The sequence below is a fragment of the Gekko japonicus genome, unplaced genomic scaffold (assembly GCF_001447785.1).
Source record: "Gekko japonicus isolate JY-2015 unplaced genomic scaffold, Gekko_japonicus_V1.1 scaffold81, whole genome shotgun sequence".
In the NCBI taxonomy this organism is placed as follows: Eukaryota; Metazoa; Chordata; class Lepidosauria; order Squamata; family Gekkonidae; genus Gekko; species Gekko japonicus.
The window spans coordinates 1,676,139-1,696,196 of NW_015162476.1; the positions used below are offsets into that span (position 1 = coordinate 1,676,139).

At 42.1% G+C, this 20,058-nt stretch overlaps 1 protein-coding gene across 5 annotated transcripts in view; it reads left to right on the plus strand.

The window, feature by feature from the left end:
* PPP3CA (protein phosphatase 3, catalytic subunit, alpha isozyme) overlaps positions 1-20,058 on the plus strand; it is a 249,497-nt gene that overhangs the window by 94,634 nt on the left and 134,805 nt on the right. For all 5 annotated transcript variants that reach the window (XM_015405778.1, XM_015405782.1, XM_015405779.1 and 2 more), the window contains exon 2: positions 16,277-16,477. In XM_015405778.1, the coding sequence (XP_015261264.1) occupies positions 16,277-16,477 (201 nt within the window). The remainder of the gene's footprint in view (positions 1-16,276; positions 16,478-20,058) is intronic.

The window sequence follows — 20,058 nt, forward strand, 5'->3', positions numbered from 1 at the left end:
TATTAAACTACAGGTAATGATCGTAACATGGCTTGAATGCCACAGTGCTATGGCTATGCTGTGCAAATAACCCCCCAAACAAAACAAAATCTAGCATTTGGCAAATCACAAAAGAGATAGACATCAATGCGTGGAAGGAGAGTTGTTCTGGGGATGCTTCAGAGAATGCTTAAGGCTATTTTCTTGAAGAAGTTGAAAGAAAAGCATTTTGTGTCGCTGAGTCCAGAACATATGGCTCTGTGGGCTGAAGCTTTGGTGATTTCCCCCCCACCCTTTACTCTCATGAGTGCTTGCAAGTAGGAGAGAGCAAGGGAATTTCTTTCCCAGCTGAACCAAGGGGGTTTAGTGTGCTGTTGTGGAACACACTAAGCATTTGAATATGAATTATTTACTGCTGAAAAGGTAAAGGTTCCCTTGCTCGAAAGCCAGTCGAGTCCAACTCTAGGGTTGCGGTGCTCATCTCCGTTTCAAAGCCGAAGAGCCAGCGCTGTCCGAAGACATTTCCGTGGTCATGTGGCTGGCATGACTAAACACCAAGGCGCACGGAACGCTGTTACCTTCCCACCGAAGTGGTCCCTATTTATCTACTTGCAATTTCTTGCTTTTGAACTGCTAGGTTGGCAGGAGCTGGAACTAGAGACGGGAGCTCACTCCGCCATGTGGCAAATCGGGTCTCGAACTGCTGAACTACCGACCTTCCACAACCTGCAGTTCAGCGTCTTAACCACTTGAGCCACCGGAGCTCCTTATTTACTGCTGAGGAGGGGAGCAATTTGGTTTTCAGGTCCCAAATAACTCCTATTAGGACAAGCGTTTTTCACCGGAAGCTTTTCCAAAGCCAGGGAAACAACTCTGGGAACCTCCTCAAGTGTAACCAGGACACAACAAAAGCCAGATGGTAGAGGAGGAGGCAGCACCCACTTGTTTCCTTGGCCAGAGGCAAAATGCCTGAAGAAGAGGGGGCCGAGAGAGCCAGTATAGTTTAATGGTTAGAATTAGACTAAGAATGCTATGAAGCTTACTGGGGGGGGGGGGACATTGGGCCAATCACTCTCAGCCCAGCTTCTCTCCCAAGGGTGGTTGTGAGGATAAAATGGAGCAAAAGAAAACCTTGGCTGATTTCGCACTAGAGCTGCCTCGATGTTTCGCCCCGACACTATTGGTCAATTTCACACCAGAAGCTGCGGGGCTGCATTTTGACTCGCAGCTTAGCCCGATTTCCCCCACAGTTTCGTGATCCTGTTTTTTGAGGATCACGAAACTGCGGAGGAAATCGGGTGAAGCCACGGGTCAAATGCAGCCCTGCAGCTTCGGGTGTGAAATTGACCAATAGTATTGGGGCAAACGGTGACGCATCATCGAGGCAGCTCTTGTGCGAAATCAGCCCTTATGTAGCACCCTGGGCTTCTTGGGCAAAGAGGAAGATAAACACACAATAAGTGGCTTCAAGCTCCCATAGAAATCAGTTGCATGGAAGCAAAAATAAAAGTTTGCATAAACAGAGCAGGGTTTGAATTTTCATTCCATGGTAATCTATGGGTATTGTAGTGGGAGATAGTTTGAAATGGTCACTTTCAAGCTGTCCAATGTTGGAAGGGTGGGTGGGGGAGAAGATCAGGAAGAAGTTCATGAATTTACTTTTCCAGGGGTTCCTGTCTCCTACTTGAAGAGCACTGGCTCTAGGATTGCAGATGCTATTTAATAACACATAAATGGTGTGGGAAGTGCCATCAAGTTGCAGCTGATTTATGGGGACCCCACAGGGTTTTCAAGGCAAGAGATTAACAGAGGTGGTTTGTCATTGTCTGCCTCTGGGTATCAACCGTGGACTTCCTTAGTGGTTTCCCATCCAAGCGCTAACTAGGGCTGACCCTGCTTAGCTTCTAAGATCTAATGAGATCAGTCTAGCTTTGTCCATTCGGATCAGGGTGACATATAAATAGTGGATATTTATATCCAAGTAGACATGCCCGGTGCTTTTATCTTAGTCTTAAAGGCAAACAAGGAAAGTCTGGGACCATAGAAATGTATTGTGACAGGTCAAGAAATGCTTAACTTTAAGACAGACTTTCATTTACTTTTGGCATGCAGTACAGCCCTAGGTCAGAGCATGGGTTCCTGATGTGCTAATGGTGTAAACATAGTAGCTCATAGTTTAAGTGGCTGTGGACATGAACAGTGCTGATTAGGTATTTTTAACTACCCCCACATCACTTTTAAGCCGTGCCTCAGAGGACAGGTTTGGTATTGCACAGGAGCAAAAAGAATGAGCCAAGGTTTATAGTTTCTGTATTCACTTTATAGTCCACCTTTCTCACTGAGATTCCAGGTGGGTTACACAGTGTTAATTGATGCAGTTGACATAATGAGACATCTAATTAGCAATGTAATAAGACTAAGATTACAGAAATCAGGAACAAAGCATACAGTTCAAATCTCGTTTTGGCTTTATGGAGGCTGTACTCTTAGCCTCAGTTTCTCCTGTCTATAATCTGGTAGCAGCAATATAGGCTTACTTTACAAGACTTTCAAGGATTACTGGAATATGAGTATTAATATAATCACTCATGTAGTCCTGTAACCAGAGAACCCAGAGGGTATTTGTTTTTAGGTTAATCACTTGATTTACACCAGTTTGGTGTAGTGGTTAAGTGCGCAGACTCCAATCTGGGAGAACCGGGTTTGATTCCCCACTCCTCCACTCGCATCTGCTGGATGACCGTGGGCAAGCCATAGTTCTGTCAGAGCTGTTCTTGAAAAGAGCAGTTTCTGTCAGAGCTCTCTCAGCCCCACCTACCTCACAGGGTGTCTGTGGTGGGGAGGGGAAGGGAAAGGAGTTTGTAAGCCGCTCTGTGACGCTGAGTGAAGGGCGGGGTATAAATCCAATCTCCTCCTCCTCCTCCTTCTCCTCCTCCTTCTTCTTATTATTATCTTCTGCTTAGATTTCTGTGTCTGTATCCCCTTGTGTGATTAGTGTGCTGGGACTCACTGGGCAGAAGGGGACATCGGGGGGCCCTTGGATCCCTCTAGTCTAATCTGATGCATTGCATTTGTACCGGATTTCATACATGGTGATGTGATCTGTACATGACACTATCCATCGTGTTAAGACTAGGGCAGGTTTAGCAATTTATATACAGTACATCTGTAACTAAAATATTGCTGTCGCTGTAATATTTTCCATTTGCTCCTAAGTTCCACCAAATTTGTTGTCCTTCCAATGGCATTGCGAAGGGGGTGTTTATTCTTTGTTGTATACCTAATTTAAAAGAAAGAATCATCAGTCAACATAGTGCTTGGAAGTTTATGGAACAAACTTAGGTGGGGCACTAAGTTCAAAAGCAAAATTCCATGGCTGGAGGTCAGGAAGTTGGCATCAACTTTTCCAGTTGTAATTCTGCAATTCTGCATGTGCTAGTCTACACTTACTAAAAGGGATTTATGTTGAACTTGTCTGATTTCTTGTTTATATAGCTATAGTCAAAACATTTGGCTTAAAAAAAAAAAGAATGTTTAGATGCCAGGGATCTTGTAATAGCCTTTGAGTAGTGTTTCTCAGACAAATCACAAGTTGAAATCTCTTTGAAAAATGGAGAAGGGTTTTCAGAAGTAACTTGTAAGAGAGGGGTAGAGGTGGTCTGTCAGTCAAAAAACCCCATCGGCATGCCTAAAGTAGCTTTTTGGCTCTCTGCCTAATTTTTTAAAAATTCAAATTAAAGCTGTCTTAAGAACCTGGAGTTGGAACAAAATAAGTAATTGCTTCATTACACAGTTGCTCTCTCCTACCATAAACAGTCCTGATTAATAATATTCTGGGTTTGTGAAGCAGGTAGGAATCCTTGCTAAGTGATGACAACTGTTTCTGGATCTGTAGGTCTGTGACTAGTAACTTCCTGATGATTGACTAAAATGCCTTTTACAGCTGTGATTGGAGGAGAGTCCTCTGCTCCCCCTTACCTCTGTTCTCTATTCAGTTCTCATTGCACAGAACTGAATGTGTCACTACAACAGTGCATAGTGATATCAACCCACTCTGCTGTGCTCTTCCTGGCACAGCATTCCAGTTTGTCTAGTGATACAGTGCGGTGCACCAGGTTGTGGTAATCTGCCTGTATGGTGCCTGTTTTACAGTCACCTTTTGATATTGGTAGCAACTTTGGTTCTTCATATTGATGTCTAGTTTGCTATTCCGTTTACCATGTGGATATCTCAAATGAGACTAAATGCTTGTAAAAGCTATGAAGGAACACTGGAATGAACAAGCAAGGGGTTCCTCCATTCCGTTCACAACCCTACAGGGTTGCCCTAAGTCAGCTGCGACTTGACAGCAAATACACCCCCCCCCCAATTGTTCTCTTCCCTACAATGTAATGGCATCTCTATAACGGAATAAGGCTGTAGTTTAATGGAACAGATTGTAATCTGTTTCAGTATTTGCTGTATATATTATCTTGCTCTTCCTGCACTACTGTCTATTACTGTAATTTCTTTTTGGTTTTAAGAACATAAGAGAAGCCAATGTTGGATCAAGCCAATGGCCCATCCAGTCCAACACTCCGTCACACAGTGGCCAAAAATACCAGGTGCCATCAGGAGATCCACCAGCAGGGCCAGAACTCCAGAAGCCCTGCCCCTCTTGCCCCCCAAGCACCAAGAATACAGAACATCACTGCCTCAGACATATCATTCCCAAAACGGATATTGTGCTATCATTGTAGTCATTCTCATATGGATTCTCCAGTGTGTATAATCCTGTCTCGTTGAGAATGATGGCTGTAATGTATCAATAGTACAATATCAAGTGATGTATGGATGCAGCCTAGACCTTGTTAACTGGGTTTGTAGGGAACATAACATTGCAAAAAGTGTTCTTTCCTCCAGAAGCCTTCAATCATCAAGCCACAACGGAGAGGGAAGAGGGTATGTGAGCCTGAATATGCCCTGGGTTCCATCCTGTGACAATAAGTTACCTTTTGTGTCAGAAGTATACCATTATCTTGTGTTTAAATGCAGCTGTGTTCCACTGGCAGTTTGGTTTCAGCTTCAGGTCAGTCCTGAACTGTCTGCCTTTGGATATTTCTCTAGAGTGGTATGTTGTTTTGGTAGGCTTCTCTACTATAAGTGGGCAGGAGCTATGCCGTTTCTTGGCAACCGAGGGCTGTAATGACTCACTGCTATGTACTGTATGTCACCTGTAACAAGCAAGTCGGCAAAATAAGTCTAAAATAGCTGTTACTTCTCAGCAATTGTTCTCTGCAAATAAGCCTTCATCTTTCTCTTGTTATATTTAAGCAGGTGAACAATCCATGTTCTAATTATGCCTAGCTGGCAGCGTGTATGACATCTTTAAGAAGGTGCCACTGGTTTGCATTTTTGTGTGCTGCTTTATCTTCATAATATGTACATACTACAATAAATATTTCAAAGAAATACCCTGAGATATAATATACTGGTTTCTTTCACTCAGGGATGATTTAAAAAAAATTTTTTAATTTTTTTGCTGCTTTCTGATTTTAAAAGGTAATTTATTTAGACATTCTGTTTTCGCATTGGAAAGATGTCTTGGAGGCTTGATGGTAGAAAGATGGGATATAACCACAGTGATGTCTAAAACCATCTAAGCAGACACAAAGACTTTATACCTTAAGGCTGTATAACTTCCGAAGCTTTTAGATTACTTAATTTTGATAGTGCACTTATGGAGAAATTGAAATGTCATGGCTGCACTATTGGAAATATTTCAAGTAGGTGGCAGTATCTGATATGCAGTTCAAGACCCGGGTGCCGCAAGATGGGGTGAGCTCCTGTCTCTAGTTCCAGCTCCTGCCAACCTAGCAGTTCGAAAGCAAGAAATTGCAAGTAGGTGGGAAGGTAACAGCGTTCCGTGCGCCTTGGTGTTTAGTCATGCCGGCCACATGACCACGGAAACGCTGGGTCTTCGGCTTTGAAACGGAGATGAGCACCGCAACCCTAGAGTCGGATTCGACTGGCTTTCGAGGAAGGGAACCTTTAGCTTTACCTTATAGTCAAGAAGCTGTACTCAAAAGCTTGTGTGAGAGATGCTGTAATTTTTTCTTGAGCAGATAACAACTCCCCAAGTGCTCCCTGTCTTTGTATTTCCCTTCCTTGCTTGCCTTGTTCGTTGAGCTGGGCCGGCCGGACACAATACTCGTGATCCTTTTTAATAATGGTTCAGGGACTAGAAGGAGATTTATAGCTCTTTCTTCTCTCAGTGGTGTCTGATCCATACAAGAACAAAGTTAGCAGGAGGTTCAAAACATCAGGCAAGCTCCATCTCGTCAGATCTCAGAAGCTAATCAGGGTCAGCTCTGGCAAGTACTTAGATGGGAGACCTCTTTTGTTATGTATTGAAAAACCATGTTAAGCTTTGGACTATTTACAGGATTGTAAATAGACCAATCAGAGCTGCGTAGTATTCTGGAGGGAAGCACTCTGATTGGACTTTATCTGTAAATAGTTATTGGTTGTTAGCTGACATGTGGGCGTGGCTACCCAAGCCCGGACTGTTTAAAAGAGAGCCTGTTGCTCTATGTTTTTGTCTCGTTCTTGATTTCTTCTGACTTCGTTGAATAAAGCTGTTATCACTGTTCACCTGCTGCCTTGAGTCTCGTATCTAACATCCTTGAAACACCAGAGGTGGGGGGCGGGGGCGGGCTTTATTCAGTCACCTCTCTGAATGTTCTCCAGGCCCCTAGTAGGAGTCAATCACTAGAGGTCACCATGATGAACCCCCCCCAACACCAAGTTGCAGGGAATGCCTACTTTTGATGGTGTTCTTTCTTCCAGAAGCATTGGGTTCACAGCTTGGGGGTGCATATGGATCCAGTTTTGCCTTATCTGCAGATTGCTGACTACTGTGGCATACCATATGTCTGTCTGCCCTTGAAAACCATCTAGAAACTGTTGGGCACAAACTGGACATAGCGCATTACAGCGCAAACTTTGTTGATTACCTGTTTGTTTCCAGGTACAATCCAAGGTGTTGCATTCTGACCTTTACACGCGAAGTAGCTTGGGCCCAAGATAACTGAGAAAATGTCTTCTTCCATGTGATCTTCCTGCTCTTTAGGATTGGAAGTTGATACCCTTCTCAAGGTATTATTGTGATATAAGATGATGTGTACCAAGAGAAGGGCCTTTTCGGTAATGTTCTCATCTCTGTTCTTGTTGCTAATCTCCCTTTTAGGACAGGTGAAAAAAATTCCTTTCTGAGCAAACTCTGGAGCACAGTGCATCCCTAAGCAGAGTTATGCCGTTCTGTGATAAGTTTAAAAGGGTGTAACTCTGCTTAGGGATTTTATTGTTAATGTAAAAATGATAATTGAACTGATTTTACTGTTGTCGTGCTTCTGCTTGACATTACAGGGTTTGTTGCTTTTTTGTGGTTGGCTTTTTAAATGCTTTTAGTGGGATAGGTTATGTATCATTATTGTTTATCTTTGGATTGTAAATCACATCGAAAACTTGATTAAATTATCAAGCAGAACATAAGTTTTTTAAAGAAAAACGGGTGCAGTCAGTTTCAAATCCTGGTTAATCCTATTAAATCTGCCTATCTAGTCAGAACATAGGGTAGGAACAAGGGATCGCTGAGGGAACTCCAAATGATAAAAGTCTTCACCTGATCCAGGTAAAGGGGAGTTCATTGGTTTTAAAGTTGATTTTTAATTTTTTCTTAACTAGTTGCTACCTTGAGTGCTCTAATTTGGTATAAAGAGGATAAAATGTTTGAAATACTACTACTAAGTAATGCTACATTACTTTCACAAACTCAAAAATATGTTTTTACATTTGTGTGGTTTAAATTTGTTCTCTTATATAACTGGTAACCTTTTAACTCTAATCTGGGGAACTAGGTTTGAATCCCCACTCCTCCACATGCAGCCAGCTGGGTGACCTTGGGTCAGTCACAGTTCTCTCAGAATTCTCTCAGCCCCACCTACCTCACAGGCCGCTCCAAGACTCCTTCAGGTAGTGAAGGGTGCGGTATAAAACCAACTCTTCTTCTTCTTCTTCTTCTTCTTCTTCTTCTTCTTCTTCTTCTTCTTCTTCTTCTTAATAATTATAATAATAAATAAATAATAAATAAAAATAAATGATGATGATGAAGAAGAAGAAGAAGAAATTACTAGCAAAAACTTACATTACATTTCATACTTAGGGAAATTACATTAAATTTTCCTAAGTATGCATTCAGCATTTTATAGACTGATTGAAGTGCAACTGGCCCAGTACCCTCTTGTTACCCAGATTGATCTCTGGCCTTGCCATTTTCCTCTTTCCCCATGAGCTGAAAACATGAACTCAGATGTCCCATTTGTGAAGGAATCCAGGACTGCACATTGCTGTTTCTACATTATAATTGTCACTAGCAGTAAAGCCCGTTGTGAAAGCAATACAACGAGATCTAGAAAGAGGCTCTGGGGCAGTGCTCTGGCTTTGGGCAAACAGTGTCAATTTGCTGTGGTGACCTCAGCAGGGTATAATGACAGAGTCCACTGTTTTCTCCAGAGGAACTGATCTCTGCTACCTGAAGAGCAGTTGTAATTGTGACCTCAGCAGGGTATAATGACAGAGTCCACTGTTTTCTCCAGAGGAACTGATCTCTGCTACCTGAAGAGCAGTTGTAATTGTGAGTGATCTGTAGCCCTCACCTGGAGATTGGCAACAATTGTTACCCAGGACAAAATGGCTGGTTTGGAGGGTGGAGTCTATGGCAGTGTACCTGTCTGAGGTCCCACCCCTCCTCAAACCTCACCCTCTTCAGGCTCCATCCCTCAAATCTCCAGGAATTTCCCATCTGGAGTTGGCAACCCTATCAGGACTGGCCCCAATGTGTTTTCTCCCAAAGGCCAAAGTAGGTGACAGGACCAAGCTTAGTTGCCTACCAACAGGCACTGAGGGGAAAGTAGGGTTGCCAGCTCTAAGGAGGGAAATACCTGGAGGTTTGGGGGGTGGATTCTGTAGAGGGCAGGGCGACGGAGGCATCGGCCTTCTGTCGCCCGCCTTGCCCCCCCAATCTCGGCCCGGGCGACCGCGGCTCCGTCATCTGGAGATCAATTGTAACAGTGGGAGATCTCCAGGTCCCACCTGGAGATTGGCAACCCTAGGGGAAGTCAGCTGCACAGCAGGGGGTTGAAGAGAATGGTTTGATGGCTGCTGGACCACGATTGGCAACAATAGTTCCCCAGGAGCCCCATCGTAAATGCACCAAACAATTCCTAAAGATTTTCCAAAACACTACTCTGTCGATAAATTGCAACAGTTTGAATTAGCACCAAAGCTTTAAGAGCTCTCCAGCTGTCACCTGGAGACTGGCAACAGCTTGTCTGGAGTGTGGGCAGTATGGCATTGTATCTGTCTGAGGTCCCCCTCTTCCTCCTGCTCCTCAGACCCCATCCTCAGCAGGCTTCAACCCTATGTCCTTTCCAGGCAACCATCAGCCAACCTTTATCTGCCTGTCTGTCTTAAGTTTTACAACCCCCCCCCCCGCCTCTGCCTAGGGAAAGGGCAGTCTTTCCCTGCAGTGGGAACCAAAGCAGCTGACATCATTCTCCTCTCCCCCGTATGATCCGCACAACTACCCTATGAGGTATGTTATGGTTGAAAGTGTGTGAATGGTCCATAGTCCCCCAGGCAGCTTTTAAAACATGAACCTGGGACCTGCACACCATCTGTGGTCTGTGGCAGTAATGGGGTGGCACCTTTTCCTATCATTTTTTGCCTTGAGGTATTCTGGTTGTGGTGTGATCTGTCTTCTTTGTGGTGTGGCGTGATTGTGTTATTGGGTTTGTTTCTTTTAAAGGGGAAGTGATGTGTTGTGAGTGAGGACATATGTTACCTCAGAATACAGTAGTTCCCATATGCAACTGAAAATTCCAACTGCCTTGCGGGGGGGGGGGAGTTTGAGGTGTGGAATGGAGAGAAGTCCAATCAGCTTCCATATGCAAAAGACCTTGAAACGCTGGGCGGGACTGCACAAAGCAGCCAGTCAACCCAGCCAGTGTCTTCTGAGTGGCAGTTCTTCCGGCCAAACACTAAAGGCGGGCATTTTAGAACGTTGGTCCCCACTACTGCTTTATTATAAGGGAGAGATTCCTTACACTTGTTTAGAGGCATCTCAGTTATCGCCTATGTTGCTGGATGAAACATTCCTACTGTGGCTATTGAGGTTGTGGTTTTATGTTTGCAATGTAAAACAGATGTAACAGCTTTGTTGTGAGTGAAATATCAGCTAGGCGTCACTCTAGAACAGTCACCCCCACTGTGGTGTTCAGGGGCACCACGGTATCTACCAGTGGGTTTCCTAGTACACATTTGTTTTTTCCTCGAAGCATGTCATTCTCAAAGTAGAGAGCCAGTCTTGGTTTTCCTCAACATAACTGGAGAAAGAGAATCCAAAAACAAATGACTTTGTAACAGAAGAAAGCTAAGTTTCCAAGCTCCAAACATTTTGTGATTAACCTCGATACCCTGTGGAAGCCATTTTTTGATTAGCCACAGCCCTCCATGTTAGCTATTTTGTGGTGGTACCCATTCCCTGTTCTCAAAACTCTATAAAGTGCCCAAAGGCTCAACAAGATTAGGGACTGCCTCTCTAGCATATAAAGCCTACATGGAAACCTGGCACATAACACTGGATTACATTTGAACTAATTAACTTTAAGGCAATATTTGGAATATATTTAGGTTTCACCTGTTTCAGTTTGACTCTTGATATCTCTCCCCTCTGGTATACTTATACATAGTCATCATTAAAAAGTTTGGCTAAGCATCTGCTACCTAGGTATGATGTGCCTGGAAATAAGAGAAGTCTCTGTTACAGATTTGCAAAGCTCTCTTGTCTTGCCACTAGAAAGTAACTGATATTAAAGCTAGCAGGAAAACAGCTAACTTACAAAGGTTTGCTTGTTGGCTCATTTTAGACCATAATTCACTCTGACAGACTAATAAGGACTTTTATGAGCTAGTAGATTTGATAAATTTATGTGCAAGACTAACATATAAGGAGTTATTCATTTAATGTTCCTTTGGCTCTGGAAACCTCAAGATTGGCTCAGGGTATGTGCACCCTGAGCTGTAAGTATTAATATGCTCATAGTTGGGGGGTTATGAAACTCTTTGCTACTGTTTACTGCAGGGGCATCTTCTATGGCATGGAAAATATAGTCCAGCTTGATACTTTGGTGCAGGAAAATCAATAGTCCCATTACAAGAGTACAGTCCTGGTACCTCCAACTGAATGCAGTGTTTCTTTGGTGGGCTTCTAGAAAGTTGAGAAGGGAAGGACGTAAAGGCACAGCTTGGTTGTTCTGGTTTGCATGCACAAGGAGGTAGAAAGTGTATGTTTTCACCTTGCTGTACCCTCAAGGGAAGTAGGTGCCCAAGGGGCAGGAGCTATGCAGGTCAGGTAATCCCCAGTAGTTTATTTTTGTTCCGAGCCTTCCAGGAGATGCCATGTGCAAGTCTGAAACAGAGTGACATAATCCCCTCCCCTCTTGTATATTGCTTAAAGGGCAATATAAATAACTTCAGTTTGCTGCTTTTTATCTTGGAGGTGTTGTACATGCATTACACCTGATATTTTTTAAAAATTGTTTATTTATTTGAAATGTTTATATGCCTGCCTTTTACCTTGAGCATCTCTCCTGAGCTTTTTCATTCTCTGTGTGTGTTTTTTTAATGAATTCCCATTTTAGCCCCACTCCAAATACATTTAAGTATAGTTTTAAAGTTTTTGTTGTATGTAATTTTTTTCTGGGTGCCAAGAATCTTATGTCCACTTTAAGAGTGATTATGTGGGCAAGTAATTTTATACCAGAGATAAACAAAAATCCAGGTTTTGTATGCCGTGCATATTGTGGGTTTCTTTACTGTCCTCTCTTGGTGATGATGACATGAATTACATGGATGAACTGGTCCCCACTTCATTTTTGAACTCATTTGGTCCTGTTTATCTTAAAGCCAGTGTACAAATGAAACACACACACACACACCCTGTGTATGTACAAATTATAACAGCAACCTAGCAACTCATGGCTTTGGGTAGTTTTCTTTGCCTAATTAATCATTAATCAGGTGCAGCTGGAAAAATATGTTAATTGGCTGATGTCAGATGGATGTGAGCTGCTTGCTTAGTTCAGAACAATAAAAAAGATGACTACACTGTATTGTCAAAAGCTGAAAGGTAAACAGATATATTTTGCTGTCCAATGTTTTAGTGGTGGACATCCTAAAGGGAGGCTATTAAAATGTCTGTGGTGTAGCTGGAAATGAAAAGTTTTCAGAAATTTTGTTGCCATGGTGGAAAAAAAAATTATCTCCTTAAAGAGAAAAAAAAATTAAATTTCAAGGACAATTATGATCTAGGCAATACTAACTTTCCTTTCAAACTTAACCGATTTTGCTGCTGTAACATAAAATGCAGAATTTCTTAGCTGACATATAAAATTGTATTAATTGATGTATCTATGAATTTTAAAAGTGTTAACTCCTTTTCTATGAGCAGAATTGCAAACACATCCAAAACGAATGCTGCAGAATGTTTCACCCAATGCTACCTTAGCACATTTCATTTATTCCAATTGGAGGGGAATTTCTCCCCCAGTACTCAACAAAACTTTCCAATGTTCACTGGAAAAATTGAAATGAAGTCTTGGGAAGCTCTGGCAAGAACACAGTTTTCCCAATTTTTTCCCTTGGACATTCACATATTTAGGAAAAGTACCATGGATAAAAGAGACAGATCATTCCATTTAAGTGCCAGGCAGCAGCCTCTCCTTCTGTTCATAATTTTATTCATGTTAGTTAAATGTTCATAAAACTGTAGAATTTTTAAAATGTCCTTTTATACTTAGTATATATGGAAGGGGTGCAGATCTAATTGACACTTATAGAATGAAAATTTATTAGTTATACTGAAATAATTCTTGCAAAATAGAATGGGAATAATATGGGTCAGAAGCAACTGCAAATTTGGCTCATGGAAGGGTGTTGGCCTGGAACTTGTGCTGCTAGTGAAGGAACAATTTGTGATATCATTGTGTGTCAGAACATTTACAGTGTTGGTATATTGTAATGCAGTGTTATTAATTATAAAAAGAAATGAGTTAGTAGGGAGGGTTGGTGGCTTAGTGGCAGAGCATCCTCTTGGAATGCAGAAGGTTCCAAGTTCAATCCCAGGCATTTCCAGTTTAAGAGAAATAGGTAGTAAGTGATCTGCAAGACCCTACTTGAGGCTCTGGACAGCTGCTGCCAAGTCAGAGAAGATAGTACTGATCTGGATAGACCAACAGTATGACTCAGTATAAGGCAGCTTTTTGTGTGTGTGTGTTCATGTATTCAGTAAGCTGTATCTCCATTAGATCCACAGATCAAACAGGACAATATGAACCAGTCATGAAATTAATAGCCCAGTAAATGGACAAATACAAAATATACTTGTTTATTAAAATATTGATATACCACATTTGTGTTGTGGCTTAAGGCATCTCAAAATTCCAATTTAAAATCATACACAATACAATAAAAGCCTGTCGATTCCTTTCCTGGAGAAAGTGCCCAGAGCTTAAACCCTGTTATAAACTGTAGCAAATAAAAATGGCCTTACAGCACACCTTGAAGATTTCTGAAGATGGTGCCTTCTATACCACTTTGGGGAGGCCATTCTACAAGATGGGAGCCAGTGCTGAAAAGGACTGGGATCTAAGCAGAAAGCAAGCTCTGGCTCATTCCCTCCCTCCTCCTGGAAGGAGGAGGGAGAGGAGCCTCAATCAGTGCAGAGAACAGAGGCGTGCCTATCTATCTCTTCTGTGCCATTGAGAGAGTCTGGCAAAGCAAAGAGTGATGCAGCAGTAGCAGAACTGGAGAAGGAGGCAGGAGAGAGCTAGTTGCTCAAGGGCTGGATAGAAGCCCTGTGGGGGGTGGATTTAGCCCACAGACTGCATGTTTAACACCCCTGGTCTTGAGGTTATATTTTCACTGACTAGTGTATCTGCAATGGAAGGAAAACAATCATATCATTTCAAACATTGAAATATTCATCACTATTGATGTGGCCACCATATATGAATGAGTTGTATGCCCAGCCCATCAGAATAGGCCAGGCAGACCATTTGTTGAGAGGCTGAGGATAAAGTTCAGTGGCACATAACTTTGTTCAGATGTCAACATTCTGCTGCTAATAGAATAAAATCCTTGCAGTTTTTGTCCTGGCTTAATAATAATAGCCAAATGAATTGTCACCATCCAATTCTCTAGGCTAGTCATGATCCAGAAAGTGTGGAATGGGTCACCCTTTTACCCTTGGTTCTTCCATGTGCCAGCTATTTGTGCTGGTTTCCAAGTTTAGCCATCCTGTCTTTTATGATGTGCTGCATGTGTGTATTGTCAGAAAGCAGCACCATGTCCAGGACTGGGGCACCACAGCAACCAAAGAAATGTCTGAGGACAATGGTGATGGAGAACAGCTTGAGACTCCAGTTCGTGTGATGTGCCAGAGGCAATCAATTGTGGAACAAAGTTCTAGGCTGTCATAGAATTTGGTATTTGAGGTTTGTGGTTGGGGTTAATAATCTGAATTGCCAAAATTACTTGTAAATCTGTCCTGACCCATAGATAAGATGTGCCTTACACCAGTGTGTGTATAGAAAAATATTGAACTTGGGTGCTGTGTAAGATAAGTAAAAGCCAAACTGTTTTACGAAATATCAGGAAGCTAAAGGGGAAAACAATAGTGCCTGTAGTGCGTGCCAAGAACGGTGTTGTGTTCCCCTCTGCTGGCACCACAGTGACTGTTTAATTAAGAACCTTATTCCCATAGCTATGCTGAGAGCATTGGTGATGCAAGCATACACAGCACTAAGCAAAAACATTAACCTTTTCCGCAGCTTGTTGCTGTTTTGAAGCATAGTTTTGCCTTTGTTAATGCCTTATACTGGATGCAGAAATACCTGAAGTGAGCCAGTCAGCTCAGCCATACTGATCCCAACTTGCAGGCCAAGGCAGGAGGTAGATGTGTAAATGCTCCATTCTGTTGTGGCCACAGCAAGATGCACACTAGGTGTGGCCCCAGCAAGATGCACACTAGGTGCACACAAGAGAGTCTGTATATGGTAGACACACATCTGTGTGAATAAAACCCACTTCCTGCTTGATACAAATTCATGTTGGGGAAAGCCAAACTTAAGGGAGAGCCCTCTCTTCTGCTACTTCTCACTCCTAGTGTCTGTTGGCTCTGCTTGCCTGGACTGGTTCTTTCTGGGTCATGTAAAGTGCCCTCACCTGGATAGCCCAGGCTAGCTGGTCTCATAAGATCTCAGAAGCTAAGCAAGCCTGGCTTGCATACATACTGTACATACCCCAATTCTGAATTCTTCCCAAAGCTTTTCATTCACTTTTTCTATAATCTGACCCACCCACAGCAGCAGCTGGGATCAGTATAATTACCCTGAAGCTGGCAAGGCAGCCGGCCTCTAATGCCACTCCAATTTAGCTGCTTGGGAAAGGGGGTTAAGCTGGGATAATGCTGCATCTTGATCCTCGAAACCCAGAGCATCACCTCTCTTGTTTTCAGCTGGGAGCAGGAAAGTGAAAGCAGCTCCGTCTCCTGACTTCTATAATATAAAGCCCATCTGTGCTATGTGACAGCGGAAGGCTTTGCAGTAAACCCTTGATACAGAAATGTTTTAATGTTGCATTCAGTCTGCAAAACATCAGGTTCATTAGTATGCTTTATGCAGAGGCTTTCTAAAGAGTATAAGGGGTGTGCACTCAGTGCTTATGTCTGATTTTCTACTGTAGCTATTACAGGAAGTACCCAAGCTATTGTGGGGTCCACGGTTGTGTCGTGAGCAATTGCTGAAAAATATGGTGGTAAGCCCAAACATTGCCAAAGTAGAGTCTTGGGTAACCCAAGTTGTCTTTCCTTGCCATTAATAGTTTTAAAGTGTGGCTCTTTTCAAAAGCGATGCCCTCCGTTCTTCCTTATCCATTGCAGTCTGCAGACCCTTTTGGAATAACCATTATTTTGTTTGCAGAATGGGGATAATAGTGCTCGAGATGAAACAGATGAAAGAATTTAAGAAGGTTGCTAACTGTACCAGGCGAGATTCTTATTAACTGATAGTCTAATAAGCTTTGAGAGGTTTTTTGGGGAAAAACAACCTGATGGCCAGTAGCAGAGCTAAAACTTTGCTTTTATTGGAACAAATGGATTTACTTAGTGTATTGAACCAATCTATCTTTATTCTTGCAGCTGTCCCATTTCCTCCAAGCCATCGGCTCACAGCGAAGGAAGTGTTTGACAATGATGGAAAACCTCGAGTGGATATCCTAAAGGCACACCTTATGAAGGAAGGAAGGCTGGAAGAGAGTGTTGCTTTGAGAATAATAACAGAGGGTGCTTCAATTCTCCGTCAGGAAAAAAATTTGCTGGATATAGATGCCCCAGTCACAGGTAGGTGCAAGTGCACAAATTTTATATCAAAATGGATACGTACAGGAATGTTGATAAATGTCTGGTAAAGGAATGGTATCATAGAGCCTGTTTACTTTGTACTGTTGCTTTCGTCTGTCTGATACCACTCTTAGACCAACTTTTAGTGATATGGAGATATGCCTGTTGGTCAGGGCAGGAAAGACAAGATAACATTACCACAGAGATGTAGCAGATTCAGCACATTCTTAGGCAGTCTTTACTTTAGATAGCTAAGATGTACAATTGCTTAAACAGTTCCTTCTGAAGAAACCGATTCAATTGCCACAAAGAACATCTCGACTTGAAGTGTATTGGGCTGTAGGAAACCAATTTCTTGCACTTTTTTGAAGTCTTACACCTTACGAGGTCTCCTCTTTTCTTTGTTTCTTATACTGGTATTTTCGCTCCCTCTTGTTCTTCAAGATGTGTGATGGGACCCATCAAGCTAAATAATGCATTTGCATTTGTTTATTTGTTTGTTTACATTCCACTTTTGTTCCCAGTTGGGACTCAAAGCTGCCCTCTAGTCATGTATTATGGTCTGCAAATGACTTGATAAAATGGTCAAGTGCCTAAGAAAGTACAAGACTTTGGAGGGATGGAATCTATTTTGGATGGAATGTTGGCATTTGCAGAACAAGTAAAGAGTTGGGGAATGATCATGTTCCCAGACTTGCTGTTAGGAAAAAAAACAGGTTGCTGTGGTAGCCAGGATTGGTTTCTGTCAGTGTCTTATCTGCCAACCCTCCCCTTTCTTAGACCCAGGCAACCTGACCACAGTGATCCATGCTTTTGTAACTCGTGGTTGTAATATGTCCTATGTGGAGCTGCCATTGAAGACAGCCCTGAAACTACAGTTAGTTCAGAGTGTGGCAACCTGATTATTGTCAGGGTTAGCCAATGGGAACACACCTTATCTATTTTACATACATCGGCTCCCAGTTTGTTTCAAAGTTCAATTCAAGCCAACTTGAGTCACAAGGAAAAGGTGAGGTGTAAATATTTTAATTTAAAAAATCTTATTTTTGCCTTGTGCTTGCTGGGAAAGCAATAATAAAGGTTTCAATCATAAGGCAGACTGCATTTTATATGATTGGTGCATTGAGTTTGCCTTGGTGGTTCATGAGACATTAAGACTTGGTATAGGCCATGGGTTTGATCTGCACTTCAGTCATTGTGGAAGTTTTGGGAAACCTGGAACTAGTACTACCACTTTACCTTCTTGTTGTTGATTATCTGGATTCTCCTGGGCAAAAGCAGTCCCCAAATATGCATCTGTCTTTTGAAAATGGAGAGGTTCCTAGAGATTATTATTATTATTGCTATAGCTTTCACAGTGCTTTACAAAGTAACAGAAACTCTCAATCCCTCTGCAGTGCTTTTCTTAACAGAAGCTGTGTGCACTCTGCATACCCATCAGCGATTGACTTCTATGGGAAATAAATAAATAAAAAATGCCATGGCACAAAACAACAACAAGAAAAACTTTTAATATTGAAAAGTAATAAAAGGAAGAACAGAAATAAAATGTTGCTAGGGGAATTAATGAAATATACTTGGCAAAAAAAATTGCCCTAGGATGAAAAATATTCCCACCCACTCATTAATTTGCATGAAATGCTTTGTTCCTTGATCTCTCTTGTCTTAATTGTCTCCCACGTTTGATTACATTCCATGAATGAGGCTGCATCTGTGTGATCTGCCTTCCAGTGGCAAGTTCTCCTGCAGGAGCTCCTTACTGAAATAAGAGCTGCATCAGAATTTTATGGTGCTCTTGCACAGCTCCCATTCATGTCAGTGGTGCTTGTGCTGAAAACTTTCTGGTGAATGAATCCGCTTAGCTTTTTTACTGTAGTTCTGTAGTTTGTTCCTCCTGTACGTGTGCTATTTTCTGAGATTTTTAATAACACAGTATAGAAAATCACATAATAGAGAATCAAATGATATTGGAAATAATTATTAAATAATAGAACCTGTTCTAGGGAAGCAGCTCCCCTACCTTTAGTTGCCCTCTCTATAAACTGGAGCAAATTGGTGAGCATGTTTTTTTTTAAAAAAAATCAGTTGAGGACAAATTGTTGATACTAGACAGATATTGTATTACTTTTTCTCAGCAAAGTTAAGCGTCACTGAGTGGTGCTTATTGGGGAGAAGCTAAACAGTGTTTAAAGTGAGTGATTTGATTCTTGTAACGAGATAACAATGTGTCTACACATGTCTCCCCCCCCCCCCCCCCCCCCCCATTTTCAAGTGCATCACTAGGCTATCTCAATGTAGTTTGCCACAGAATTACTAAATAGTTCTTCTTTTGTAAATTTTGTCCAGTCCACTTTCTTTCTTCTTCCTCTACCTGCCCAACACCAAGAATTGAGTTTTTTGTGAGCAACAACCAGTAGAATGTAAGCATAAATGCCAGAGACCAGGTTACAGATAGAATGTATTAACCGAATTACTCTATTAGCTTCTTAAAATGGTGGTGTAAAAATTTAAATTTTGCATTGGGAGAATAATAATATCATTTTCAATTTGCAGATTGATTCTGGTTGCGCTAATGACATTTTATTTGAAATAAATTGCATTGATTTCATTAGAACTAGTTTAGCCCAGAACTTTATAGCATCTGAATTTGATACCCTCCCTTGTTCAGTTCAAAAGAGTTACTAACGTTTTTTTGGGGGGGGATTCTGCTGGTTTCCTGTAAGAACAGAGGATGGGCTTCTTTCATGCCCATCTGGCCAGTGTGAAAATGAACCTCTGTTAGGTTTTATGGGATGAGGGCACTGTTGGCCTCATCTCTTTTGAAGGGCAGGAGTTTGGATGACTGTTAGCCTGAGGGCTGTGCCATCAGTATCATTTTAGACTGCTTCATTTTATGTGCTTTTATGCCTTGGCTTGCTTTTAGTGGTGGTTTTTATTGGCGTGTTGGATTGTTTGAATCATGTTTCTTCAGTGCTTGTTTTTATTGTGTGCTTGTTTTTTGTTTTATTGTTGTCAGCCACCTTGATCTGGAAGGGCGGAAACAAATTTTTGAAGTAAATTAATCGGCTCAGAAGATTTTCTGATGCCAGTACTATCAGGATTGGCAAAGTCCCATGAAACCACATTTCTCAAACTGATGTCCCCAAGTTATTCGCAGGGATAGGTGGTGGGCCCATCTCACACCCATCCAGATAACATCTCACACCCATCCAGATAGACACCTGACAGTTTTCTGTAGATGAGGACAGGGGTTGTCCTTCTTGAGAGAAGAGGGCAACATCCACTTCCCTCTCTTTTGAATTGTGGGAGCTTATTGAACCACTGTCACTTGCATTCAACTAGATGCCAGAGCATGGCAAAACTCAAATCAGAAAGGTGTTGATTGTCTGCCTAGGGACCAGAGGAAGAATCCAAGGAATGAATTGACCCTGTGGTATCAGGAGATAGTCCTGATTCAGTGGTGGTCTCTGGGCTAAACTAGACAATACACTTGTCACTTACTGACTTGCAGTCATACATGCCAACAGGGAACTAAGCAATTTGGAAATTTCTTGCTGTCTCTGGAGCAAAGCCCCTTCCAA